Source organism: Ammospiza caudacuta, chromosome 10 (genome assembly GCF_027887145.1).
Source record: "Ammospiza caudacuta isolate bAmmCau1 chromosome 10, bAmmCau1.pri, whole genome shotgun sequence".
NCBI lineage: Eukaryota > Metazoa > Chordata > Aves > Passeriformes > Passerellidae > Ammospiza > Ammospiza caudacuta.
In genome coordinates, this window is record NC_080602.1 from 9,278,895 (window position 1) to 9,306,052 (window position 27,158).

The following is a 27,158-nucleotide window of genomic DNA, read 5'->3' on the forward strand; positions in this document are numbered from 1 at the left end:
AGAAGCCATCCAGAGCAGCTGGTCAAAAATGTGTGATATTGCTTATAGTCTGTCTCAATACGTAGCTAAGTAGGTATTTTTTAAAACAAATTTGTATTTAATACATGTACTATAAGTATGCATCCAACATGGATTGATTTAAGTCTTAAAACTGCTTAAAATCTCATTTAGAGTTCAAGCAGCCTTAATTTGATTTATATTACTTTACTTGGAAAGGGAATCATGTATTTCAGCTTTGAGGTTTTGTATGTTGGATTCTCATGTGCTATAACTAATTTACCTCAAAAACTAGTTTGATTTGTTTTCATGAATGTGGTCATGTAGGTGAGCATTTAATTTGCTGTCTGGTATATCATAAACATGCTTTCCTAAACAGTACAGAAAAATCAAACAGAACAAAGAAATTGGAACAACTTAGCATATATGCTAAATGTTTTGAACTGATTTTTGATTCAGTTTCATATGAAATTCACAGGAAGAGTTGAGTCATAACACTTTAAACAAAAAAAATCATGAATTTCACATGGTTTCTGTTCCTCAGTTGGCTCTGCCACATTTCTTTTACATCACAGGCAAGCTGAAATTGCTGAGTCCTCAGGAAGCAATTGTAGGCATCCATGAATGGAAATTTGCTATAGCCTCTCCCCATTTTTGAATTTACAATTATTTTACATTCCATCATGTTTTTAAACTGGCAGCTTCCCTTGGGTAGGCAGCAGAAAAAAATACCTTATACTTCATACCTTTCTGAAAGTGGCAGATGCAGCATATGACAAAGAACTCATATATTGGAAAGATGAGGTCAGATATTGGATTTATTTATAATTCCAGGAATAACAAATTATGAGGAATATTCATTAATCCAGGAGAGCATCGAAGAGAAGAAAGAGGAGAGTACAGGAACACTTAAGAAAGACAGGACCCTGCTACGAGATGAAAGAAAAATGGAAAAACTCAAGGCAAAGCTTCATACAGATGATGATTGTGAGTATTGTGTTCCAGGGTAATTGTTGGATTAATATCTTTCCACATCATGTTGCAAAGAAGCCATGCAGTGGCCATTCAGTGTGTTTCAGTTGGTTCCTGGCTGTGTTTTGCATCCCTTTTTTATGTAGTGCTGTCTGCAATTGAGTACTTTTAAAATTAAGTGAATGAGTAAGTTTGAGGGTTAGCAGGTGCTTTGAGGTGCATTTTGGTATGTGTTTGGTAAGGCTATTCCAGCTTCAGTGGGAAGGGTTATTTTTCTCCCTTCATTGAAGTTGGATATTTAATAATTGATGCCTACTGAAAGCACTTAAAAGGTAGCTTTGTGTTTGAAAGTATAAGTTTTAACTGTAAGTGAAATTTGCCAAAGAATTAAGAGAGTATGTGATTTGGTTTGTGTGCTAAGTCATGATAACTGTGTTTTCTGTTTTACTATAAGACACTAAGGTTAACTCTAAGTGGCAGGAAGATGTTTTAAAATTGTGTTCGGGGATAAGAAAGGTAAACAAATCATATGTTTTAGAGGTAAAATGTGGTAAACTTATTTTGTTGTGAAGCTTTAAAGATACAAATTTACCAGTAAAACATGACTGTAGTTGTTTCTTCAATATTAACAATGTTTATGCTGTAGTATATCCTTGTTTCTCAGCAGTGCTGTTGTACAGTTCTCATTTGTAGCAAACCTTCAGCACTCATGCCTAGCCCCAGAAATGAAAGTAACATTTCTTGTGGAGTTTTCCCCCACAGTGGAAATGCCCATTATCCCATGAATTTCACAAGGGCTGTGTGGGTTTTACAATGTGCATGGCTCTTGTTGAACTGGCTGGATCCCAGTTCCCCCACAATGGAAATGCCCATTATCCCATGGGTTTGACAAAGGCTGTGACACTGCAGCAGTGTGGATTTTTCAGTGTCCCTGGCTGTGTCTCTGTTGAACTGGCTGGATCCCAGTTCCCCCCAGTGGAAATGCCCATTATCCCATGGGTTTGACAAAGGCTGTGACACTGCAGCAGTGTGGATTTTTCAGTGTCCCTGGCTGTGTCTCTGTTGCAGTGAACTGGCTGGATCCCAGTTCCCCCCAGTGGAAATGCCCATTATCCCATGAATTTCACAAGGGCTGTGTGGGTTTTACAATGTGCATGGCTCTTGTTGAACTGGCTGGATCCCAGTTCCCCCCAGTGGAAATGCCCATTATCCCATGGGTTTGACAAAGGCTGTGACACTGCAGCAGTGTGGATTTTTCAGTGTCCCTGGCTGTGTCTCTGTTGAACTGGCTGGATCCCAGTTCCCCCAGTGGAAATGCCCATTATCCCATGGGTTTCACCGTGTCCCTGGCTGTGTCTCTGTTGCAGTGAACTGGCTGGATCACAGCCGCACCTTCCGCGAGCAAGGCGTGGATGAGAATGAAACGCTGCTCTTGAGGCGAAAGTTCTTCTATTCAGACCAGAATGTAGATTCCAGAGATCCTGTTCAGCTTAATTTGCTCTATGTTCAGGTACAGTACTTTCTACCTTGTCTGAGGAAACCCACATGGAGGTTAATTAGAAAAAATACACTGCTGAAATACTCCATCTTCTAGAATTCCAGTTCTGGATGTGCTTTAGTTTTGCTCTTTTGTCTAGCCCTCCAAAAACACATGATAGTACAGATGCTTTGCTGATTTTTTTTTTAATCCAATGCTTTGAACCCAGTAATGGACACTGAGCCAAAAATCCACTGGCTTTCACATCCTGCGTCCTTAAAACTGGTACATGTCTTTAGTCCCAAGTTGCTCTTTTTAATTCTTCTCCCTGTTCTCTTCTGTGGATGGTGCTCTCTGTGTCATGTTGAACAGCTTTCTGTTTCTCATGTCTTTTTCTCTTCTGCCTGATCAGTGAGACTCCTTTCTAATCTTCTGCCCAGCAGCACACAAGGCAGGCAGGCTTTCCATCAGAAGGGACCATGTCATGTAACACAGTAGGATTCCATCCAGACAGGTTTCCTGAACTCTCAGAGGAACTGTGCATGCCTTAGCAAAGGCAGGAGCTTTATGCAGAAGATAGTATTTAACTGAAGGTGCCATTGCAGTTGCCTGCAATTCAATCTAAAAAAAAAGTAGGCTTTAAATTCGTTGTTAAAGTTTTTGGGTGTTTTTTCAAAGAAAAAAAAATAAAAGTTTGATGGAATGTGCTGTTGTTATACTTGATGTTGCTATAAATTACATTTTTAAAATCTGAGGCAGAAGGTAAGGCTGTTCTATTGCTTGTAGAACAGCAGTACCTCTTTGAAGTACTTTAGAAGACCATCACACTGAGCTGTTCTCCTGCCACTGAAATACTTAATCCAGGCTGGTGTGACAGTGTGTGTTGATAATGCTTTGTCATTGCTTTGTCTTTGGGTAGGTGAGCTTCTACTGCCAGAGCTATAAAATCTGTCATCTGCAATGACCACCAAATTTACACAGAGGGAATAAAACTGCTGTGGGCCTGTCCTATTGCCATATCTGTAACAGTAATTTTGTTTTTACCTTTATAATTACGGAGATCTCTCTCCCTCCTAGATGGGGCAGTGGGGTGAAAGCTTTTCAGTGTGTGTATTTGCACACACATGCATCTGTAAATGTGTGTGTACATACACAGAAGTGTCTGTGCAGGTTGTGTTTTATTTACACATATACACAGGAAATGATTGTCAAACTCTCTTTTTGATCAAAGCTGATACAATCATAAATTCAGTAAGTCTCCATAGATACTCACCATGAAATAATCTAGCCCCTTGTTTTATTAGTCACATTCACATCCAGAATGGAATAACAAAGACATTCAGATGGAAAAGGGTGTGTTGCTGGCTGTATTGGAGCTTTCAAGGAATTGGAGATGGGTTTAGCAGTTTGGGTGTCTCTGACACATCTTTGTTTGTCCCCTCCAGGCTCGTGATGACATTCTGAATGGCTCCCATCCTGTCTCCTTTGAGAAGGCTTGTGAATTCGGAGGCTTTCAAGCACAGATCCAGTTTGGACCTCATGTAGAACACAAACATAAACCTGGATTTTTAGAGTAAACACTTCTAACTTCTAACTTTGGGTGACCTCAAGTGTAACTAATGTTGAGTTGTCACAGATTAAGCACATTTTATTACTCCAAGCAGAGGTAATCAGATTCAGTGTATTTTCAATAGCAATCTCCAAGTGAAAGGAGCTTTATTGCACAAATCAGCAGCCTCAGCTGATGAGGGCACCTTTGGCAATGGCTTATCAGACAGCACTAATAAGGACACTGGCTCCTCCCAGAGTGCCAGTTTAATACACTCTTAGTACCAGGAAAGTACAAGAGTGGGAAGAAGTTTTGTCATTTGAATAAAGTGAATACTCATGTGTGTAGAAATTAAATTTTCAAACTTTCTAGTGGCATTAATCACTTGGTCAGATTCAGCCTCTCATGGTGTTGGATGAATGGAATTCCAGAACTGTGCTCTTTGTTTCAGACATGGACAGAAGTCCTGCTCACAAGTGGCTCATCCTTTCGTCTTTATTGTGACAATTTACTGCTATCAGGAGGGCAAGTTAAGTTTGACTGACATTTAGATGTCCCATTTTTCTGCTGATTTGGATATTCTGATTGGCTTACCTGCAGTAGGATTAACCAAGGGCTGAAGTTTGAGGAAGGCAATGTAGGAAGGTACAAGAGAGCTATTTACTGCCCAGTCCACCAAGCCTACATGAGGCTCATAAATCCCTTAGCTGGAGGCACACAGCAATGGGTGTGTGTTTGGTTTCTGTCCTGTTCCACTGGCAGAGTGCTCAGTGCTGCCTCAGGCTCCCTTTGTGAGCCTCTTTGGGGTTTATGGTGTCTCAGGGAAGCACTCTGAGCTGGTGTCTTGCTGTGGAATGGGCAGTGCTGCAGCTCTGGTTGTCTGAAACACTTCACTTCTGAAGCCTATTCCTGGAGCAGCAGTTCAGTTATGCAAATAAACATCCTTCAGTTCCAGTTAATAATCAGCTTTTCCTTTTACTGTCTGTCTGCTCCTGACTGGCCCATGAATCTTTCCTATTAGAAATGCTGATGTCTAAGAATTACAGGGCCCCAGGGTAAGAGCTTCAGTGTACATTTGGGTTTTATTTCCTAGAATTGTGACCAGCTACACAACAATCTTACTCTGGGATTTGTCCATTGTCTGCTTATTCTTCCCTTCCCTCTCCACTCACTGAGGAGTATTCCTGCAGCAAACCATTGGGGTATTATGTCATGATAAGCTCATGTTGTGCCACGGCAATGATTTCAAGAGTTAGGTGTTCCCTGAAATAGTTGCTTTTAATTTTTAAAGCAGTAATTTCCCACAAGCTTCACCAGTGGCTTTTGCAAACTGCTGAACAGCATTCAGTTGCTTAAATTTTTTAGGATTTTCTAATGCACTGCTTGGATTTTTCAGTGAAAGTTTCTTTCTCTTTTCTTTTTTCTAAGCTCCCATACAGTGAGTGTGTTTTGTGGTGTACTGAAGCTGCTTTGTGTGCATGTACTGCTTGTACTTTGCATGCAGTGCTGGACAGTTTGGAGCCCATCATGAAACAGTCATCACTCATATAATGTGCATTGTGGTTTTTTTAATCCTAATAGAGATGAAAGGTATTAATAACTGAACAATCTGTTAGAAAAGTGTTACTCCAGTGGAAACCATTTTGAACCAGAATTCAAAAATTCAGAACCTTCTTATATTCAGTAGGGCATTTTTCTCTGCTCTTGTTTTATTTTCATTTAGGGCTTTGATTGTATTTGAACCAAACTTGGCAGGTAACCAAGTGTAATTGCTCTGTGTCCTGGTGTTTTATCAGTTTCATAAAATTAAGCATTTATTTGGAGGTAATTCAGTTTTTTCCTCTGTAGATGAATCTGCTCCAGAACTGTAAGTCCCTGGTCATTGTCTCCTAATTTGAAGTGTACATGTTTATGATTTAGTGATGATATCTTTATTTTACACAGCCATCATGGCAGCCTTGTTGTGAAACCTCCTGCTTTTGTTTTGTGAGTCTAAGTGAGCCAAGTGATCCTGGCTCACTGTGAGCAATACAGAGAAAAGTGTAGTTAAATCCTCATTATTTTTTTCTGAAGATTATTTAATGCATAAACACTGATGTTTTTCAAGTAAGAAAGTGGTTTTCTTTTATATAAACTGTATGCTGTAGGTCAGTATGTGAAATACATTTGGGAGGTATCCAGTCACTCACTGCTGAAACCTCAAGATGCTACAGATTCCCTTAAGGAGAATCTGTCAGCTTGTACAAAAAATAGAACAGAGCAGCAGTAGTATTTAATGATATTGTTTGGAAACAGCTTAGTTTAGTTGCCTGTCTACATTATGTTTGTGTAGAGACACCTTTTGTATCTTTTTCTGTCGTTGCTAAAATATTCTTGGCACAGATGGAGATTTTTTCCTGCCTCTTGCTAAGATGTTGGTATTGGTTCTTGGAATTCCTTGAAGCTCGTGCCAAAGTAAATTGTGAAAGCATTAAACTGTCAATTTAAAAGCAGTCCTGCTCTGTGGAACAGATCTAGTTTTGCATGGCACCTGCAGAGGCTGCCCTGGGGCTGAATTTGCTGAGAGAATATTTAATAAAGAGCTCCCACTGCTCCTGTGCAGGTAGGAAAGGAGCACTCAAACTGCACAGCTCCATTCTGTGCAAGCACACTGAAAAACAAATACACTGCAGATGATGAGTGAGCTTGGTGCTGAGCTCAGTTCTTCAATCTAACCTGGTTTGCTGAATGAAGCTGGATTTTTCAGGAACACATTTGTGCTCATGAGAAACAATCCAAGTGTTGGCACTCATGTAACTTTTTAAGGAACTAGAAGATGAAATTCAATGTAAACCAAGTGAAATCAACCCTGCTTGCTATTAGCTGTTTTTTTTTTTTAACTGAGTTCAATGTACACATTCTAATATGTGTCATTTAAGGGATTAAAGAATGCTAAATGATATTTCCATTGTTTTTGCCAGCTCTGTTAAAAAGTTGCAACATAAAGTGAAACTGTGTCTGTAAAGAAGATATCTGGATTATAGGTAGAATTAAAATAATTTAAGTCTGTTCACAACTGGCATTTCACCCTTTCAGATGAGGGGATCACTTGCCTCTTGATTTAAAAGTAGTGGAAGGTGATAGAAGGAGAAAACTTCCAATCCAATTGCCACCCATTACAATTGCTGTTAGTGGACAAAGCACAAAGTTGTTTTCTTAACCCTTGCTGCTTATGAAGCTCCAAGTAATGCTTGCTTAGCAATGTTTTTTAAAGTGTTATATTAATTAAAAATTAAGTAGGCAAGCTTAAAAAGGTAATGGTTCTGATAGTTTATCTGTATGCAGGTAGCTGAGAAAATTAGCTAATAAAAGATGATTATTTCAAGTGTGTTGATAGCTTTAAATTATTTGTTTATATGAATTGATTTCCAGAATGAAACTTTGTTTAATTCAGGTTTGAGTTTGTTATTTTGTTAATTTGCCTTGGAATTGAATTTAACTAAACTGGTTTGAACCTGTGAAATTCTGTATAAAACCACCAATTATTTCATAATAGATACCCCAGCTTTTTAAGATAATAAGCTGTATTCAGTCCTTAACTACAGTTTTAATTTGGCTTCTCAGCCTTCCCTACCCCATGATGTGTCTTTGTAAATAAGTCTCCAAGAAGAGATTTCTTTATCAGATAAGTGAGATGTAGCTATGAGAACATCAGAACAAAGATTATCAAGGACAGTTGTTCTTACTTTGTTTTATAATATGGAAAAGACAAAATGTGTGATCTCAGTACTGAGTAATATTTTTGAAGCACAAAATCCTAATTAAGTATGTTGATCTATTTTTTGATTGTCTGCAATGGCAGTGTTTTGTGTTTGAAAACACAAACAAAAACCCCAAACAGTAATATAAACAAAACCACCTTCAAGATATAAAAACAAAGCAACTCCCACAGACCAGCTGAGCAATATTTTGCCAGTCTTGTTTAAAACAATCCATCCTTCTCAAAATGTCTAACTTTGTATCATAGTACGTAGTCTAGCCTTCAGTGTTAAGTGTTGCTTGTTCACTGAATAAATCAGAACAAGGAGGACATTCTCCAGTCATCCTTTTTCTATGATTCTTAATAGTCCAAAGTAGGGGGAATCCTTAGAGACTAATTATTTTAACTGTGCAGGTTTCTTCAGATGGAAAATGACCTGCTGAATATATGACATGGTTTCATCAGAGTAGAATATTGCAGATGGGAAGGGACAGTCCAGATCAGTTATTTGTTAAAGGATGGTGCTGATATGCCCTCAGGTTAGGGTGAAATCTGGCTGAGATCAAGGGTTATTTTATTGTACAGCAAGGAGGGGCAGATGAGGTGTTGAAGGATTCCTTCTGACTGAACTCTGTCAGGGAGCTGAACTTGTTTAATTTAATCCATGTTCTGAGAGCCTTGGAAACTGAGTGCTGCGGAAATTAAAACTGCTTCTTTTTTTACTTTGAGACAACACAGTGGTGTTAAGTGTCCACTTAAATGAGTGTCTGGTTTTTCAGTACAGTATTAGTGCTCTAACACTTCTTGGATGACACAGAGAAAGAACTTGTTCCCACCCATCAGTAAATCCAAGTGCTGCTGTAGAGTGACAGCAGTGTCTGAACCCAGAGCTGGCCCAAGCCTCCACGTCCCCTTGTCCCAGGTCACACTGAGTGTGGTTACACTTAGATATGAAACCTCTGAGCTGCTGCGACACATCCTGGAATTTAAAACTGGAAAGTGTCCCAGCTATTCTTTATTTTTGATGAATTTTCAAAACATGAAAAGGTATTACATGGGGCAGCAACTCAGGTGGTAAGACAACCACTTGCTCTTGCTCTATTTAGTTTTGTTTTGTTGTGCAAGTATTTAACACCCACATCAGGAAGCCTGGGCGACCTAGTGCCAGTGAAGATGTATGGACAGCATCCCTCCTCAAGGAGGAACCATTAACTTTGGAATTTCTTTTTTGTTTTTCCCCTAGCCTGAAAGAATTCCTGCCTAAAGAATATACCAAACAAAGAGGGGCTGAAAAGAGAATATTTCAGGTAATTGTGAGGCTAAAACAATTGCTATGGTTTCACTATCTGTATAAGAAAAATCTGAGATTCTCAGGTGTATACTTTGCATGTGTACAAAGAACTCTACAAAGAACTTTGAACTATATAGCTCTCAGAAAATGAAGTATCAAGTATTTGACAGCTTTTATTTTATTTCTTCAGCAGGTTTATTGTCCTGATCATTTTTTGTTTACTGATGATTATCCAATGTGTTTTGTTACGTGGAGAGAGTGAAAATTAAGTATTTTAAAGATCTTTTTGTCAGTTGCATGGAAATATAAAGATGCATATTTGTATTAAAATAGACACATGTTTAGGAAAGCCAGTTTTAATTTCATGCTTCATTCAAACATGAGCCTTAATTCTGCTTGTTAATGCTTGAATTCAGTGATGTGTGTGGGAATCACCCCATTGTAAAAGACTGGAGCAGTTAAGCACCAATGGTAAAATGTGCTGGTATTGTTAGGAGTGGTCTGAGGGCCTGAGTGCTATGGATGGACCAGGTAACTGCCCACAGAAATACAAGTGTGGCAATACAGTGGAAGCTGGAAAATTCTGAGGTCAGCAGGTGAGATGAAGTCTCATGGCTTCTGGAAGGACACACCAGAGATCTGAGATCCCAGCTACAGAGACCAGTTCAAGGGCAGGAGCAGGTCACATCCTTTCTTTTGTCTGCTGCACTCCCAGCTGAACAATCCTCTGACTTAGTGAGTCTGTTCTACCTTGAGTTTTCAGCACTTCCTTGGAGATGAGTGTGTCTGACACTTTGCTGTGCACCTTTATGTGGTGCAGTGACGTTGCAGTTTGAGCAAAACCAGATTCATTCACTTCTGAGTATCACAGCCATGCTTTTCAGAGCATGGGATTTTTGCCCATGTCAGATATGACCTAGGAGTAATTTCACTCATTGTGTGCATGGACCAGAGGCTCAGCAGTGAGGGCACTGATCTGGGCAAAGAATCAACAAGGTAGCATATGTGAGCTGTCTTTTTGAAAAAAACTCAGCTGTTTCCCAAGCCATGGAGTTCTGGAGCTTGGCAGGTGCTACATTTGTGCTCCTTGTTCTTTGGGGATCCTGGTTGTGTTCTCTGCTGAACTGACAGATTGGAGCAGCCTGTGTCCTTGGGATGCAGGAGGTTTTGGGAGTTGCATTTCCCCCTCCCAGTGCTCTCCCAGGCTGCTGAGGTGGGAACAAGTGGAATCAGAAGGCATTTCCCATGTTCCTGCTGCTCCCAGGCTGCTGAGGTGGGAACAAGTGGAATCAGAAGGCATTTCCCATGTTCCTGCTGCTCCCCCTGCTGCCATCGGTCAGCCCCAAAGAGGTGGCAACCTGCAGCTGAGAAGCACGTGAGGGGAAGATGGGGTGGGATGGGGAATCCCACAGACAGGATTTAAATAGGGAGACATTGGGATGAGGTTTTCAGCACAGTGGTCTGCATAGGAGAGCAGATCCTATTTAAATTTAACAAATTTAAATACATAAAATGGGTACCTGTCATTACTTACACATAATCATCAATCTACTAATGACCACATTGTTTAAGTAATAAATGGAGACTGAGTTACAAGGCACACTTAGTTCAGTATTTCAGGCCACACTATTCAGAGAAATAATTTTTTGTTCCTCAGCTGTAGAGATATTTTCCTGTGATGGAAAAAAAAATTGAATAATGCTCCAACTGGCAAAAAAGGCCCATTGGAAGTGCCTACAAGGCGTGAAAAATGGTCTCAAGTACAAGGTGTGAGGCTGTCATGAGTCAGAAGTTTTGGGCACAAAGCAGAAATAAAGAATCTGTTTCTAGGAGGAAAAAAAGGGTGTGGGTACACTTAAATGACATTTAAAAGCTGAGTGAAGAGGCATTAATTGTATGAAACCTAATGATGTCAAACAGCAGGAATACCTAGAATTTTAAACTGTGTCAGAAGGGGTTTAATGTGCATGGTCTGAGGCACAGATTGGTTGATGGTCAAAGAGGAGAGTTCTGTTTGCCCAGGTTAGTTATTTTCTCTCATGTGAGGCATTATGTGATAGTTGTGCTAACATTTCTACCCAGAATTTTTTTCAAATATTCTAATTGTGATGATTATGAACTAAGCATCCTGAAACAGATAAAAGCTGTGTCCTTTTCTTGTTTGTAGAAAGCTTTGGTCTGGCTAATTGATACAGAACTCTGTTACAGGAGCACAAGAACTGTGGTGAGATGACAGAAATAGAGGCCAAAGTGAAGTACGTGAAGCTGGCGCGTTCCCTGCGCACCTACGGCGTCTCCTTCTTCCTTGTGAAGGTAACACAGCTCCTGCTGGGACCACCCTGTGCCCTTGGTTGTGGGTTATCTCAGCTCCCTCTCTCAGCCAGGGTTTGCTACCTCAGCCACTGAGATATTTCAGTTTCCAGGAGGAGTGAGAACAGGGGCTGTGTGGGATTCATATTCTCTGAGCAGACAGAGACAATTCTCTCTCTCAGGTTTTTGCCTGGAGAAGCAGAGAAGAGACTGATCAAAACAGTTCTTATCTCATTTGCTGCTCCTGTGTTTGTGCACAAGTGGAATGCATTATGGGAGATTGTTTACCTGAAGGGGTTTGGTAATTGGATTCTGGTGGGAGTGTTTTGTTTTCTTGACCAATCTCTGCAAGCTGTGTCCTGATGGTTGGTCAGGAGACAGTCAAAAGATTTTGTTCAGTTGAGTTCTTGTTTCAGTTTAGATGTAGTGTGAAGTAGTATAGAATAATATAGTATAATAAAGTATTTAATGAGCCTTGTGATATCATGGAGTCCTGCTCATCATTCTTCCCGCCCATCAGGAGAAATGTCACCAATAGGGTTGTCTTTTGAACTGAGTAGTAAAGCTGCACTAAAGACCAGAGCTTCTTAATAATGCATTGCTTGAAAATCATTGTCTGTAAACAAACTCAGCCTGCAGTTTTAAATCGTCACTGTCTGCATGCCAGTTGCTTCCCTTTGCAGAATATTCTCTCTTGCTTCTCCTTTGTCCTGTGGGAAGCTTCATTTGTAAGGAAAACAATCTTCCACACCTTGTTACAGGAAAAAATGAAAGGCAAGAACAAGCTGGTTCCTCGTTTGCTGGGGGTCACCAAGGACTCGGTGATGCGTGTGGATGAGAAGACCAAGGAGGTGTTGCAGGAGTGGCCCCTGACAACTGTGAAACGCTGGGCTGCCTCCCCTAAGAGCTTCACTCTGGTAATCTGGCTGTGTGTGTTCAGAGGACAAGGGATCTGTGTGGCAGGGAGGCTCAGAACAGTTTCTGTACTGTGACTTGCTCCATCTCTAGTTCTCTAGCCTGACAGAGGCACTGAGGTTCAGTCTGGAGTTTGGTGCTTCTGGACAGGCCAGTTCCTCTGAAGTACTGTTTAAATCTTTCAGCAAACCACTGCTTAAATCTCATTTGTGCATAACTGAAGAACCAATTAAGAAAACTATTATTCACACTTGTGTACATAGTTATGATGCTTGTCATTCAAAATGCACTCTGTGACTTGCAAGATGTGAACATAAACAAAGTCAGCTGGCTCATTCATGTGTTTGATAATTATGAGTTTTGAGAAGCTTCATGAATGTGATATTTTGCTAATTATTTGGTCAATAGGAGACCACTGCAACATACATTTTGTATATGAAAAGGTTGTTTGAAGTGATGGAGCAAGAGGCAGAAGCTGGAAAATTGCATTCACTTAATTCATGTGCATCTAATTTCCAGTTGCATGGATGATTATGCTCTAGGATTAAATTCTAAAAAAACTTCATCCTCAAGTGACTGAATCTGATAAAGTTAGATGAAGTATCTCTTGGGTATTTCAATTTATGAAACATCTGTGAGTAAACTGAAATAAAAAGCATTCTTCTCTCTTCCCTCAGTCTCACATACAGACTGGTTTAGAATCTTGGAGAAGTTTAACTTACTGTTGGATATAATAAAATGTCTATACAATTTCAGAATTTGAATTTTCTCACTCATATTTGATACTGTTTCTTCATTTACTTACTTTGCACTTTCAAATAAGTTTTGGGTTTTTTTCCCTTTTTCTTCAGGATTTTGGTGAATATCAGGAAAGCTATTACTCAGTACAGACCACTGAAGGAGAACAGATCTCTCAATTAATTGCAGGTTACATTGATATCATCCTAAAGAAGGTACAGTATTAACGTCTTGGCATGTAGCAAAAAAAAAAAACAATGCAAAAATTCAGATGTGTGCAAACTGCAGTTTTTCTCTCAGGGAGTCAGTGTTGTATCTTGTGTTTTGATGCTGTATATTTTTACCTGCAAGTAGGGCGCTGCTTCTGGAAAAATCAAGGCTATTTCTTACATCTCTAGCATGTGTCAGGCTCAGTACAGCACTCCTGGGCTTTGTTTTTCTGTCTGGAAAGTGACCTGGTGGCTGTGAGTGTATACCCAGGGAAGAATTCAAAGCTTCAGCTGTGGATCTTTATGCTATAGTCCAAACTCATAAAGCAGGTGGGAAGAAATTACCCTAGAAGCAGCATTTAAAACTACAGCCAGGACTACACAATAGTTGTCCAGGTGCTCTTGTATATAATGTACCAAAGCTGAGAAAGTTTTTTGGCCAGAAAAACAAACCAAAAAGCCCCAACAGTACATTGCTTTAAAAACACTGTGATTAGTAAAGCAAAAAATTAGACCTGAGTTGTGCAGAGGGGGATAAAAATCAGTGTTTGTGAAGAGGTCAGACTGCCTTGAAACTTGTTTTTATAGAATGTGCCTGGGAGGAGAGAGGAAGGGCTGATACAAATTTCCAAAATACTCAAAATATTTCCAAGAAAACAAGTGCAACAGCAAAAAATGGCAAATTTGCCACCACACATGGAGCTGAATGGTCCCATTCTAATCATGTTACACAGAAAACTGAGGTGTTCAAACAGCACTGATTCGTTCTTGTCAAAATTTTACTTCATTGACATTCCAACTACATCATTCTTTACTGTAATAGATTTCAGCAGTAAGAAATCACAAAGTTAAGAAGCCCAGAATTTATTGCCTTTGTTAATGTGAGCAGTTAGGATGTAACATTAAGGGTTACATAATAAAAGGTTGAGGAGGATTGCCAGAATTCATCACATGCCTTTTTCTCTGAGGCTGTCAGGCTCAGGTTTAATAAACATCAAATAAATTGCAGGTTTCTGTAGATGGTTTAAAACTTGATTCAAAAGTAGCATTGCTGTCTAGTGCCAAATGAAAGCAGCCTTCTGTCTTGATAGAATACAAATGTGCAAATTTCCACTCCCAGTTCTTTGATTTTTTTTTTCTCTACCATCTGCTGACACAGGCAGTTTGAAACTACTGAATTAGGAACAGGTTCAATCATAAACACCCCTGATTCTTGTGAGAAGCTGCAGTTTGTAGTTGTTGAGCCCAAGTAATGTCTGGGATGGATGCATCAAAGTTGGGTTTGTTGCTTTCAGTTGCATATTGTTAATTCTTGCTGTGTTTTGGGCTGGTCCAGCTCATTTTCTCCAGTGTGCATTGATGGGTACATTATTTTCTGCTCAAGTGTTACTAGTACAGTGTTCCTCTCCACTCCACCCAACCCCTCATGTCCTGCAATTTTAGTGATAGGTCATTAATCAGCTGACAGAGAACCCAGAACTTGAGTAGCATACATCTAAATTAAAACCAGTAGATTTCTTTTTTTACTTCACATTATTACAGAAGTCAAGCACAATCATGACTAGACGTAGGGAGTTTGAGTCCATGCATAAAATCAAACTCTAATAGTAAGAACTTCTTTCTCCAAAGTAGTGTGTTCACATGGATGTGCATGAGGAGTTCCTCTTGGATGGAAGGGCACAGTGGATACTTCTCTGTTTATATTCCTCTATATGGACTCAGACTACAAAGCATGTAGCAAGAGGGAAAGCAGACAGTTTCTCTGCACTAGGCAACAAGTAGAAATAGACTCTTTTTATAAGGCACTATTTCTATGATTTGTAGTTTCCTCTTGTTTCTAGACTTAGTGCCCTTACACATTTTTACAAATCTCTCTTAGCACTAAAAAACCCCTGCATCAATCTTCACCCTGAAGTCAGCCTGAACATTAAACTTGAAAGTCATTAAAGTCAACTTTCAAGTCCTGAACTTGTAAAGACTATGATAAAATGACTTGGAGACACTATTCAATTTATTGTCTTTACTGGTGGGTATGTATTTCCTACTGGCAGCGATGCCTTTTTTGGGCTTATCTAGAAACAGAGGCCTGGCAAAGATAAAGAATAAAAGTGGATATATTTAATTAAGTATATTTTAATTTTAAACAACTAAATTTAAATAATTCATTTTATATTTTAAGTATATCTTTCAGGTATATTAAGGGCAGACAGAGCCTCCCCAAAATGAACGGTGGTCACGAGTTTTTCAGACAGATATAAGTTTGGTCCATTTACATATCAGGAGTTAATCCTCCAATGACAGCCTCAGGTGATGAAGTTACATTCCCCCAGTTTGCTCTCCACCCCCCTTCCCCATCCCCTTCCCTTTTGTTTACACTTTTTGGGGCCTGAGGCTATAGGGTGTGCTTGGATCTCAGGCCTAGAGGGATTATTTTCTCTGAGCAAAATGTGAAGACAGGTAACTAGCATTTAACAAGTTAACTAACACATTTATACGGAGGTTAAAATTGTGCATATTGCAGTACAAGATTTCAAAAATATAAAGGCTAAAATCTTGAGGTATCAGTGGGTAGCACCATACAGTAACACTTCAGCACTTTGCTTATACCTTTGTTCAAAAAGGCACCAGCAGGTTTTTTCCTTTACATATTTCATCTGCCAGGGTTTAGAGCCTGGGCTGTTAAATGCTGAAGAGTTCCTCTTCTCTGGGGGAGGATGTATTGTCAGTCACTGCCCAGCAATGTGGTGTTCAGCACCTGACAAGGCTTTGCAGGTCATTTGTTTATGTTTGTGATAAATGGTGGAGAGAAAGCAAGAAACAACACTCATTGTTTAACTTATCTCTTTTTTCCCCCCCTCCAGAAACAAAGTAAAGATAGATTTGGGCTTGAAGGTGATGAGGAATCAACCATGTTGGAAGAATCTGTTTCACCTAAGAAGTGAGTGCATGCAACAGGAGGAAATGGTCTGGTTTTAAGAGTGCCACATTTAGCAGTGGCAGCTTTTTCAAATGAAGCATTAGAGTTATTACTGTGAAAGAATGGGTTTCTACAGAGTATTTCAATAGGAGGAAATGCTGTCCCCAAGCAATTCAGCAGGCTCCTAGCTTCATTCAAGGATTGAAGAGCAGATATTTGTCACAAAATTGTTGGTTAGGGCAACCAGCAATGGCACCATCAACTTGACTCCTGAACAAAGGCACTCAGGCTGTAATTCAGTAAAATGCTGAGGCAGAGAAGGGGATAATAAAGCAGAGCTGAAAAGTTGCAGTATTTTTTTTCATCTTCATGTGTGATTTACAAGGTTTTAGTTGCTTGTGTCTGCTAGTTCCGTGGTTTCCAGCAGGTTTGACACCTGTCAGTTTGGTTGTACGCAGTGTTATGAGCAGAGCTGGCTTATTTCAGCAGCCAAAGCCATCAACATCACACCATGTGTGGTGTGGGTAGGGGAAAGGGTTTGGTACAGGTAGGTCAGGTTGTGGTTTTGATGGGAGAGTAACTGAATAAAGCAAAACACAGAACTGTGGAGCTGGCCACACTCTTGCAAAGGAATGTCAAATCTTTCTGTGCAGTGAGACCATAAAAACAGATTTGTGACATTAGAAGCTGTAATAAGCCACTCAAGTCTTTTCTTGGAGCTCTTGAGGGTGGCAGTGTCAGCAGTGTGTATGTGAAATGTCCATTTGATTTATTGTTAAGCCTACAGTTTATATGAGATAGATTTGTTAGGTATTTCATGTGGCCTTATGGGAAATTTCATCTTTTGATGGATTACACATGTTCAGATGTGCTTTATTTTGACATGGTCCTTTCCAAAACACTTCCAGCATATACTGTTAGTTAAATGCTGTGCAGAGAAACCCAGAACTTGAAGTAGATAACTACAAAATTTTTTCATGGTTGAAATCACTTTTTTTTTTCCCTCAGCAGAGTGTTGTTACAGCCTGAATTTCTGTCAACACTTCCAGCTATTAAAGGTTGAATCATGTTTAAATATGATCAGTATATCTGGCAAGGCAGTTCAGGATGGCAGTAACTTTATTTATTATTCTCCAGTGCAGTATCTGGAGGACTGCCAGATTATTTGCAAGTACTGTGTGTGCTTATTTGTGTAAAGGAGGAAGAATTAAGTTTTTATCCCAGTTCTAGGGAGTAATTGCAAAAGATCTCCACAAGGTTCATGCTTCTATTTTGTATTGATCAGCCTGTGATACAAGTGAAACAAAGCAGTTGTTATGCCATAAACCTTGTTCTGGTTCTGTCTGCCCAGTGTCTAACAGGGGTAAAGCCGTTGTTTCATGTTTAACAAAACTGCACATTGCCATCTTTCCTGGGTGCCTGCTCATTAGTGCTATTAATAACTGATCTGCCAGAAGCCCCACATTATCTTTTGTCCAATATGTTAAAAAATGGTTCGAAAGAAAAACCATCAAGTTCTCCAGCTGCTCCAAACACTGTGAAATGCAACTGAAAGCCTAGAGGAGGCAGAGCTGACTGAGTGTGTGTTGGTGTTTTGCAGACCCACCATCCTGCAGCAGCAGTTCAACAGGACGGGCAAGGTGGAGCACGGCTCGGTGGCACTGCCGGCCGTGATGCGCTCGGGCTCCAGCGGCCCCGAGACCTTCAACGTGGGCATCATGCCCTCCCCTCAGCAGCAAGTGACAACTGGCCAGATGCACCGAGGACACATGCCCCCTCTTGTGAGAAACACTTGCTACTGGGAAAGAATGGGTTTCTACAGAGTATTTCAGTAGAAGGAAGTGCTGTCCCAGGCAGTGCAGCAGGCTCCTAGCTTCGTTCAAGGATTGAAGAGCAGATATTGGTCAGAAATTTTTGTTTAGAGCAACCAGTAATGGCACCATCAACTTGACTGAGTTACAGCACTCAGGCTGTAATTCAGTAAAATGCTGAGGCAGAGAGGGTGATAATGAAGCAGAGCTGAGAAGCTGTAGTATTTTTTTTCATCTTCATGTATGATTTACAAGGTTTTGGTTGCTTGTGTCTGCTGGTTCCATGGTTTCCAGCAGGTTTGACACCTGTCAGTTTGGTTGTACGCAGTGTTATGAGCAGAGCTGGCTTATTTCAGCAGCCAAAGCCATCAGATGTGTGGTGTGGGTAGGGGAAAGGGTTTGGTACAGGTAGGTCAGGTTATGGTTTTGATGGGAGAGTAACTGAATACAGGGAAACACAGAACTGTGGAGCTGGCCACGCTCTTGCAAAGGAATGTCAAATCTTTCTGTGCAGTGAGACCATAAAAACAGATTTTTTGTTCGTGAAACCTGTCTGTGCAGCAGGTAGTCAGAAACAGAATGTTGTACACATTTCTGAGACTCCTGGCTGTCATGTCCTGACTTTTCTACCAAACATAAGTTATGAGTATCCCTTAAATATTTAGGGTGTCACTTTTTTATTTATTTCCTCATTTTCTTTAAAGCAGGCTCTTCCAGCCTTTTCTTTACTTTTAAGTAGTTAAAACTAGTATTCAAAGGGGAAAAAAAGGGTTTAAATACCTGCTGCACTTGGCTCTCTCCCACAGGCTAAGGAAACTCAGCTCTGCTATCTTGATCACACCCTCCACATCCCTGTCAGGCACTGGCATTGGCAAGGCTGTTTCTTGAACTCCTTGTTCCCCTTACTGCCCTTTCTCACCAGTGTGTTCCCAGATGTGCCATCAGTTTGGGTGCTGCACTCAGCTGTGTCCTGTGCTGGGTCTGTTGGAGATGTCTGGAATCAGCTCTGTGTGCCCAATATGGGGCAGCCTCTGGCTAATTCTCCCAGAGGCCACCCCTGCAGCCAAAACTTCTGCCACAGACAGACCCAGTACAGGCAGCATCCTGCTCTGCTAAACCCCTTCAGTTTTCTGTTAGCTTATGCATATTGATGACAATTTAGTTTTAGAATCATCCTTCATTGCATTGGGAGACTATCCCAGGAAATCGGTAATGATCTCCTAGAAGCAAATTGATTTTTCATGTTGTTCAAATGCAGGTCAGTAAGACAGCTCAGTGGGTTTGTGTGTGTCTGTTGGCCACTGTTTGAGCTGAGAAAGGTGAGCAGTTTATGTGTGTGTGAAAGTAGCACAGAGTGTAAAATGGCATGAGCAGAATCAGGACTGTGAGAAGAGTTTGAGTGCTTTGCTTTCTGCACTGTGCCAGGAAAAGGCAGCTCTGGAATGGCCTGGGGTGGTTGCTGGGCTGCTGTCACTTGTGCCTGGAGTGCCCTGTGGAGCACAGCCCAGCCATTGCCCTGCTCTGCCTTGCAGACCTCAGCCCAGCAGGCCCTGATGGGGACCATCAACAGCAGCATGCACGCGGTGCAGCAGGCGCAGGCCGACCTCAGCGAGGTGGACAACCTGCCGCCCCTGGGGCAGGACATGGTGAGTGCTGGCCCACACAGCAATGGCCTTTGGGGTGTTCACAGAGCAGTTTAGTCGTTGCCCCCAGATCTAGAGTGGTACTGCTAAAGCTTTTAATATGGGGTAAAATTTGTGCTCTCTCTAAGGAATTCATGTACAGTGGCCCACCTCACTCTAATCAGTCTGCTGAGACCAGATGTAGCAGACTGCATAATCCTGCCTGGAATGCTCTTGTTTTGTGGGCATATGTACAGTTAAACACAAACTATGGGCAGTATTAATGGTGGGACTTACTGCCTCTCAGAAACATGGAAGATGAGAACAAAACATGATTCTGTTGTTCATGATCCAGGTTAGGGCAGGATGGCAGAGCCCCAGAGGGTCACTGCTTATGGGGGACTGTCAGTCAGGAGTGTTTAGCCTTTCTTATGGCATTTACCTTAAAAGGGCAGCTGTTGAAATGTGACAGCAAATCTGTAATGAATGAATCAGCAGAGGAAAATGCTTGCATTCTTATTTCACTTTAGGGGCCTGCTGTTTTTCTTCTGTTTCACTTTTAAAAATCCACAAAGGAATGGGATATGTACCTAGTATCTTACCTTACAGAACCTCACTGCAGTCCTTAATTCTTCTTTTCATTATTGCTCTTCAGGCATCAAGAGTTTGGGTTCAGAACAAGGTTGATGAATCAAAACATGAAATACACTCTCAGGTTGATGCAATCACCGCAGGAACTGCATCTGTTGTTAACCTTACAGCAGGTAAATTTCAATGGGAAGGATTTCCTTGCAGTTGTCATTCTATTTTTTTGTCAATCTAAATCAAGAAACATGAACTGAATATGGGGCAGCTGCAGAAACTTTTCTTTAAAACACACCAGTAGTTAATGCATTGACATGTGGAACAAACTTGGTGTCCCTCCCAGCACAGATTTTTCTATCTTCAGTTTCTCTAAAGGTGTAACAGTCAGTGAAGACAAAATGGAGCTGGCTTATCCTGCAGAGTAGAGTGTTTGCAAGGTTACTACAAGAAAGCATCATTGATCTGGCAGTTGTTAAGGAGAGTTTCTGTTTTTATTGACAGGGGGTTTTTCTTCAGCAAATTACAGGTTGAGGGAGCTGTGAGTGGCTTAAAGGAGACAAGACTGTATTGCCTTAGGTTCTTTTAGTATTGAAGGAGGCTGAAACTGTGGACTTCTCAGCAAATGGCATTGAATGAAGAAACATTCTATTAGAGGATAGATTATTGCAGAAGAAGTGTAGAAATGAGTAAGTTTAAAGCAATCTAATGTGTTTTTAAGTGGCACATTACTTAATAGACATTGCTTGGCTGTCCTGAAATGTCTCTCTTATCTCTCACCAGTGTAGCTTGTTGTAGCTGCTGCTTTTCCCTTTTAGCCACTAAAGCATTCTGATCATTGAAAACCATTTGCTCTGCAGGGGACCCAGTTGACACTGATTACACTGCTGTGGGATGTGCAATTACAACCATCTCCTCCAACCTCACTGAGATGTCCAAAGGTGTGAAACTGCTTGCTGCTCTCATGGATGATGAGGTTGGAAGTGGAGAAGACCTCCTGAAAGCTGCTCGAACCTTGGCCAGTGCTGTCTCAGACCTGCTGAAGGCTGTGCAACCAACTTCAGGAGAGGTGAGCAAAGGAAAACTTGTCAGGTTCCCTCTTTCTGGCCATATTGCATGCACACTAATGCACAAGTTCCTTGAGGAAATATAAAATGCAATTTCTGTGAATTAATGCATTTCTCTGTTACCTCTTCCCAGCCTCGCCAGACAGTTCTGACTGCAGCTGGAAGCATTGGACAGGCCAGTGGGGAGCTGCTGAGGCAAATTGGGGAGAATGAGACAGATGAGAGGTTCCAGGTAATGGGGGGATTGTTTTCACTGTCAGAACTGTGCAGCTTTAATGAGGAGGTCCCTGCATAAAACCAAGCTGCTCAGAGTGTGGTTAGAAAATGCTGAAGTTTCCCTATGCTAATTGAATCCATTTTGAAGTTGATTTTAATTACACAATTATTGTATTTGCTGGGAATGCCTTCTCATTAAATTAAATTAGCTTCTCAGAAGGCTAATTTATTACTTTATTATACTATATTATATTAAAAAATACTATACTAAACTACACTAAAGAAAAAAGAAAGGATACTTACAGAATGCTAAAAGATAATTATGAAAATTTGTGACTCTTGCCAGAGCCCTGACACAGCTTGGCCATAATTGGCCAAAGAGTGAAAACAACTCACACCAGAATGCAATGAAACAATCACCTGTGGGGGTAAACAATCTCCAAACAGATGAGCAAAACACAGGAGAAGCAAATAAGAATTGTTTTCTTTTCTCTGAGGCTCCTCAGCTTCCCAGGAGAAAAATCCTGGGAGAAGGAATTTTTTCAGAGAATGTCAATGTCACACACAATCACAATGCTGATTTCATAGGAACCCTTACTTCATTCTGTGCATCATACAGATGCTTCATGGAGAGCTTTTTGCACTGTATTTCTTCTCATTAAATATAATGGGGTTTATGTAAGTGTTTGCTGTGTCTGTATATATATATGTAAACATGTAGAAGTTAATAAAATCTTTTGGTAAACTGAGTAGAAAAAAAAGCTGTGTTGCAAACAAAATTTCTTCAAGATGAAAAGTAGCATTTACAAAATCATTAATGCCTTATGATTTAACAGTGTTTGCTGTTACCAGTGCTCTTGAATTCTCTGTAAAAAGCATGTGTGGATTTTTTCACTGAATGCCAAGGATATGTTTGCACCAGAAGCAAGGGAAGGCGCTTTTCAGCAGCAGCTACTCCTCTGGAGTGTACTGTGTGCAAGGTGTCTGCTGATACAACTTACAGGCCATTTTCACCCTTCATCCAGCAGTGAAGCTGTGAACTTCATCAGTTCTCATTTGTATTCCTAGCTGAATATATCTATTACAACTCTTGGCTAAGAGGAAGAAGCATTTAAGCATTCTTATCAATGTTATGGAGGTTGGAGATAGGGGGTAAGGAAAGGGGATGGTTTATCATATCTAAAGGCAAAACAAAAAGTAGTGGGTTTGGTTTTAGAAATGCAAGGTTTTCTGCCTGCTGTGAAGGTGAAATTATTTATAAGTGTATTGGAAGTATTTCCTTTGCTGGAAAACCAGGTTATTTTAACAGTAGAGGCATTAGGAAGACTCTATGCTACTAAAAAACTGAAGTATATGGGTGGGATTTTAAGTGGGGAAATGGGAAGAAATTATTTTCACTTAGTGACTGCAGGAATTAACACCTGGGTGTGTTTTCATGTCTCAGACTGACTTTTCCTTTTCCTTTACCAGGATGTCCTGATGAGTTTGGCCAAAGCCGTTGCCAACGCTGCTGCCATGCTGGTGCTGAAGGCCAAGAACGTGGCCCAGGTGGCTGAGGACACAGTGCTGCAGAACAGGGTCATTGCTGCCGCCACCCAGTGTGCCCTGTCCACCTCCCAGCTCGTGGCTTGTGCCAAGGTGAGCCAGGGGCGTTGGTCAAGGGCCAGAGCCTCGCGGGCAGGGGGTGCTGCTGTGCGTCCCCAACGCCTTGAGCGTGGGCCGGTGAATAATAAACCTTTTGTGGGTGCCGTCCCCACGCAGGTGGTGAGTCCCACCATCAGCTCCCCGGTGTGCCAGGAGCAGCTGATCGAGGCAGGGAAGCTGGTGGACCGCTCTGTGGAGAACTGCGTGCGGGCGTGCCAGGCGGCCACGGACGACGGCGAGCTGCTGAAGCAGGTCAGCGCCGCCGCCAGCATCGTCAGCCAGGCCCTGCACGACCTCCTGCAGCACGTGCGGCAGTTCGCCAGCCGGGGGGAGCCCATCGGCCGCTACGACCAGGCCACCGACACCATCATGTGTGTCACCGAGAGCATCTTCAGCTCCATGGGCGACGCCGGTGAGTGCCCGCCGCACTTAGCCCCTAAGTATAGGGAAATAAGTTTATGGCTTGTAATAATTGTGATAATCATCGTGCTTGGGTAACTAAGAACCCTTTATTGATCATGTTAATTATTAACAGCTATTGAGGATGCATTCTAAAAATGTTCCCAAAATTAATCTACTGTACTAAGCTTTTATTTTCTGTATTTCTTAATGAAAATAATTTAAAGGAATATTAGAGTTAAAATCAAATAGTGTGAATTATGAAAAAAAGGAAGTACTGAGTTGCATAACTTTAAGACTAAAGAGCCTGTGCTACTTCAGAATTTGTGCATAGATAGCAAAAAGAAAAGCTAGCATAGATAGCAAAAAGAAAAAGATAGCTCACCACAGTGTGTGACCCTGCTCGCAGGGCTCTGAGAATGAGGGAAGAGATGAGGATCTGACTCTGTTTTAGAAGGCTTGATTTATTATTTTATGATATATGTTATATTAAAACTATACTAAAAGAATAGAAGAAAGGATTTCATCAGAAGGATGAAAAGATTTCATTCATTCATCATTCTTTATTTTCTAAGTCTGAGCCAGCTGACTGTGATTGGCCATTAATTAGAAACAACCACATGAGACCAATCACAGATGCCCCTGTTGCATTCCACAGCAGCAGATAATCATTGTTTACATTTTGTTCCTGAGGCCTCCCAGCTTCTCAGGAGAAAAAAATCCTAAGGAAAGGATTTTTCAGAAAATATCATAGCTACAACAGTATGTCAAGAAAATAAAAATCCTTCTCTGTTTTCTGCTTCTAAGCTAGCGCTGTTGTCGTGGGTAGTGATCCAGCTCATAATATAAATCAGCAGTGTGCACATAGCTGTGTGCTAGATGGAGTAAATATTCAGTGAAAACAATCAATACCATGCTAAAGGAACACTGTAATATTTTGTGTTTTCTGCCACTGCTTCGCTTCATAGTATTGTATAGCAGTTTCTCATCTCCAAATAAGAAGACAGGCACCTGGGTAAATCCTTCATAGTGATTGGTGTTACTATGCATAGATTTTGTTGTAGGTTTTTAAACTTACATCTGCTTTTTCTTCTGAGATGTTTCTAAAAAGTGCAGTTTCTTAAAAAAGAAACAAGATGGTTTTGGCTAAAATGAACTTAATGGTGCTAAGTGTTTTCTAACAAAGTTCTCAGTTTATATTAGACAAAAGATAATTTCCTAGAAACACAAGAAAAAGATGGATAATTTTTATTGATGGAGGGAAATCTTGGCTGTGATTTGAAAGCCAAGTTGTTAGTCTTTGCTGAGACAGGAGTTTCCTTGAACTGTATATTCAAAATTACCTAAAACTACTGATTGTGTGTTTTTGTCTTACGATCTAGATTGCAAATACTACGCTTTTATCTCCACTGTAGTGATTTCTGTCATTTATATTGGGGTCCAGTATTTGCTTATGAAACTTTCAAGTTACATGTGTATCATTTTCAAGTGAAAAAACACTTCAGCAAATGGAAGTTAAATTTTTACCTTGTGAAAGGATGCTGAGGTTTGAAGCAAGCCTGCAGTGCAGAGAGGAGAGGGTGAGATGGGGCAGTGCATTTTCCATCCCTGTGCTCCCAGGTGAGATGGTGCGGCAGGCGCGGGTGCTGGCTCAGGCCACCTCGGATCTGGTCAATGCCATGAGGTCTGATGCAGAGGCTGAGATTGACATGGAGAACTCCAAGAAGCTCCTGGCTGCTGCAAAGCTCCTGGCAGACTCCACAGCCCGCATGGTGGAAGCTGCAAAGGTACCGGGGAAATGAGCTGTCAGCTTAAAATTGTAATGCTGTGCACAAGGAGGAGAGGGTGTTGGGGTTTATAAATAGCATCTGGCTGTTTATCTGGTTTCTCTTATCCTGTAAAAGTTTAGCATTTAATGACTTACTGCATTCCAAAAACCAATTTATTAGCTGCCTGGATTTTTTTGGTTTTCAAAAATCATCTTGCACTGCTTTTGCTTTCCTGTGTGCATTGTGGTCCTGGCTCAAGCCCTGTAGGGCAGTTACCACAGCCCTGAGCCCTGCTGTGGTGCAGGGTCTGTACCAGTGAGAGGGAGCAACAGAAGCACAGCAATCTCTTCCTGCAGTCATTACACAGTAACTCCCCTCTGTTAAAGAAACAGTTTCCTTCACCTGGGGAATCTTGCCTGTGTTGTTCCCTTCTACATCCTTCCCTCCTTGTTTTCACAAGAGACACAAATATCACGACTTTTCTTCCCTTTCTGTTTCAGTCTGCTAGGGAGGAATTGAATTTTTGAATTCCTTTGAACTGTTTCCCAGATCCTGCATTGAAATTATTTTTACAGCAGCAGGGCCAGCCATTCTTGCTGGGACTCCAGAAGGCCTGTGCCTGGCTGCTATCCTTGGCTTTCCAGTATTTTCTGACTTCAAGTGGAGATGATCTACTGTGTTAAACTTCAAATTTTGGACTGCAATTATTGAAAGACATGTTGAATTGGGAATTTTAAAACTGTTTTTTTTTTTCAAAAACCTATATTCATACGAGTACATTATTTCAGATCAAAGGAGAAGCAGTTAAAAAAGGCTTTTTTCTTTTTTCCCAAGCACCTGAAGTGGTATATGAAGCCAAAGTTCTATTTTCTTCCTCTAAGTCCCAGACATAGTAACAACCTTTCACTAGAAACAAACTTTCTGAAGTTTTGTAATACTTCAGTGTTCTTCCAACTTCCTTATGATAGTTTAAGGAAAATGAATGCTGATGTAGCAGATGCTGTCTGAACTTAAGTCTTGATGCTCATCCACATTTTCTCCAGTCATTTTTACTCAGACTCAGTTTTGCTTGGACATTTTGTGCAGGGAGCTGCAGCCAATCCTGAAAATGAAGATCAGCAGCAGCGTCTGAGGGAAGCAGCAGAGGGACTGCGGGTTGCTACAAATGCTGCTGCACAGAATGCCATCAAGAAGAAAATTGTCAACAGATTGGAGGTTGGAAACCATGTAGTGAAAGTGCTAAGCAGAGAATGACAGTGCTGTAAGCTCAGTTCCAGAGTACAAAGCTTAGCATTAGACATGCCAGTATATCATAACATAGTTCTCAGAAAATTGAGTAACTTGTGTCACAGATGTGGTAAAGTGCTGTAAGGATTTGACTCAGAAGGCATTTGATGGTGGCTTAGTCCTAAAATTAAACAGCTGAGCTGAAATGGCTTCACTGCTGTGTTAATTTATCTCTCTGGTGTGCCATTTACACACAGTACCTCTTGTGCCTTTACTGGGATATAGAATTCCAGACGAATTTCTGTACCAAGTTAGTTGGATCACAGCATGTCCAGTTAAACTGGGGAATTACTCAGAGTCAGGAAGCAGAAATGGAAGTAAAAAGATGCATCCTATCTAGTGCCCCAGCCAAGAAGGAGAAAAGCAATTTAGTAAGGATAAAATACCATGGAAATTTGTTTTGTGGGCAAAGTTTGATCTTCACATTCTCAACTAAAATGAAGAAAAGACAGATTGAAAAAAGAAACTTTTCATAGTTCCTAGTTTGCAACTGTGATTTTTACATTAATCTGATTCAAATACAGTAAGGTGACCATGTTCCAGAGATACATTAAGTTCCTGTGTCTGTCTAGAAGTAAAAATCAGGACTATTGGAAATAAAGGCTGGTGTCTGTAATTTTCTAATTGCATTCAAGAAAGTTTTCTTA

General features: G+C 40.8%; 1 protein-coding gene across 1 annotated transcript in view; it reads left to right on the forward strand.

Moving 5' to 3' along the window:
- TLN2 (talin 2) overlaps window positions 1-27,158 on the forward strand; it is a 146,484-nt gene that overhangs the window by 61,829 nt on the left and 57,497 nt on the right. Inside the window, exons 6-22 of the mRNA XM_058811020.1 lie at window positions 832-984; window positions 2,337-2,479; window positions 3,892-4,019; window positions 8,978-9,041; window positions 11,234-11,338; window positions 12,097-12,252; window positions 13,102-13,203; window positions 16,059-16,135; window positions 17,715-17,895; window positions 19,458-19,571; window positions 20,203-20,311; window positions 20,990-21,198; window positions 21,330-21,428; window positions 22,883-23,050; window positions 23,174-23,468; window positions 25,076-25,242; window positions 26,311-26,439. Coding sequence (XP_058667003.1) covers window positions 832-984; window positions 2,337-2,479; window positions 3,892-4,019; window positions 8,978-9,041; window positions 11,234-11,338; window positions 12,097-12,252; window positions 13,102-13,203; window positions 16,059-16,135; window positions 17,715-17,895; window positions 19,458-19,571; window positions 20,203-20,311; window positions 20,990-21,198; window positions 21,330-21,428; window positions 22,883-23,050; window positions 23,174-23,468; window positions 25,076-25,242; window positions 26,311-26,439 — 2,399 coding nt within the window. The remainder of the gene's footprint in view (window positions 1-831; window positions 985-2,336; window positions 2,480-3,891; window positions 4,020-8,977; window positions 9,042-11,233; window positions 11,339-12,096; window positions 12,253-13,101; window positions 13,204-16,058; window positions 16,136-17,714; window positions 17,896-19,457; window positions 19,572-20,202; window positions 20,312-20,989; window positions 21,199-21,329; window positions 21,429-22,882; window positions 23,051-23,173; window positions 23,469-25,075; window positions 25,243-26,310; window positions 26,440-27,158) is intronic.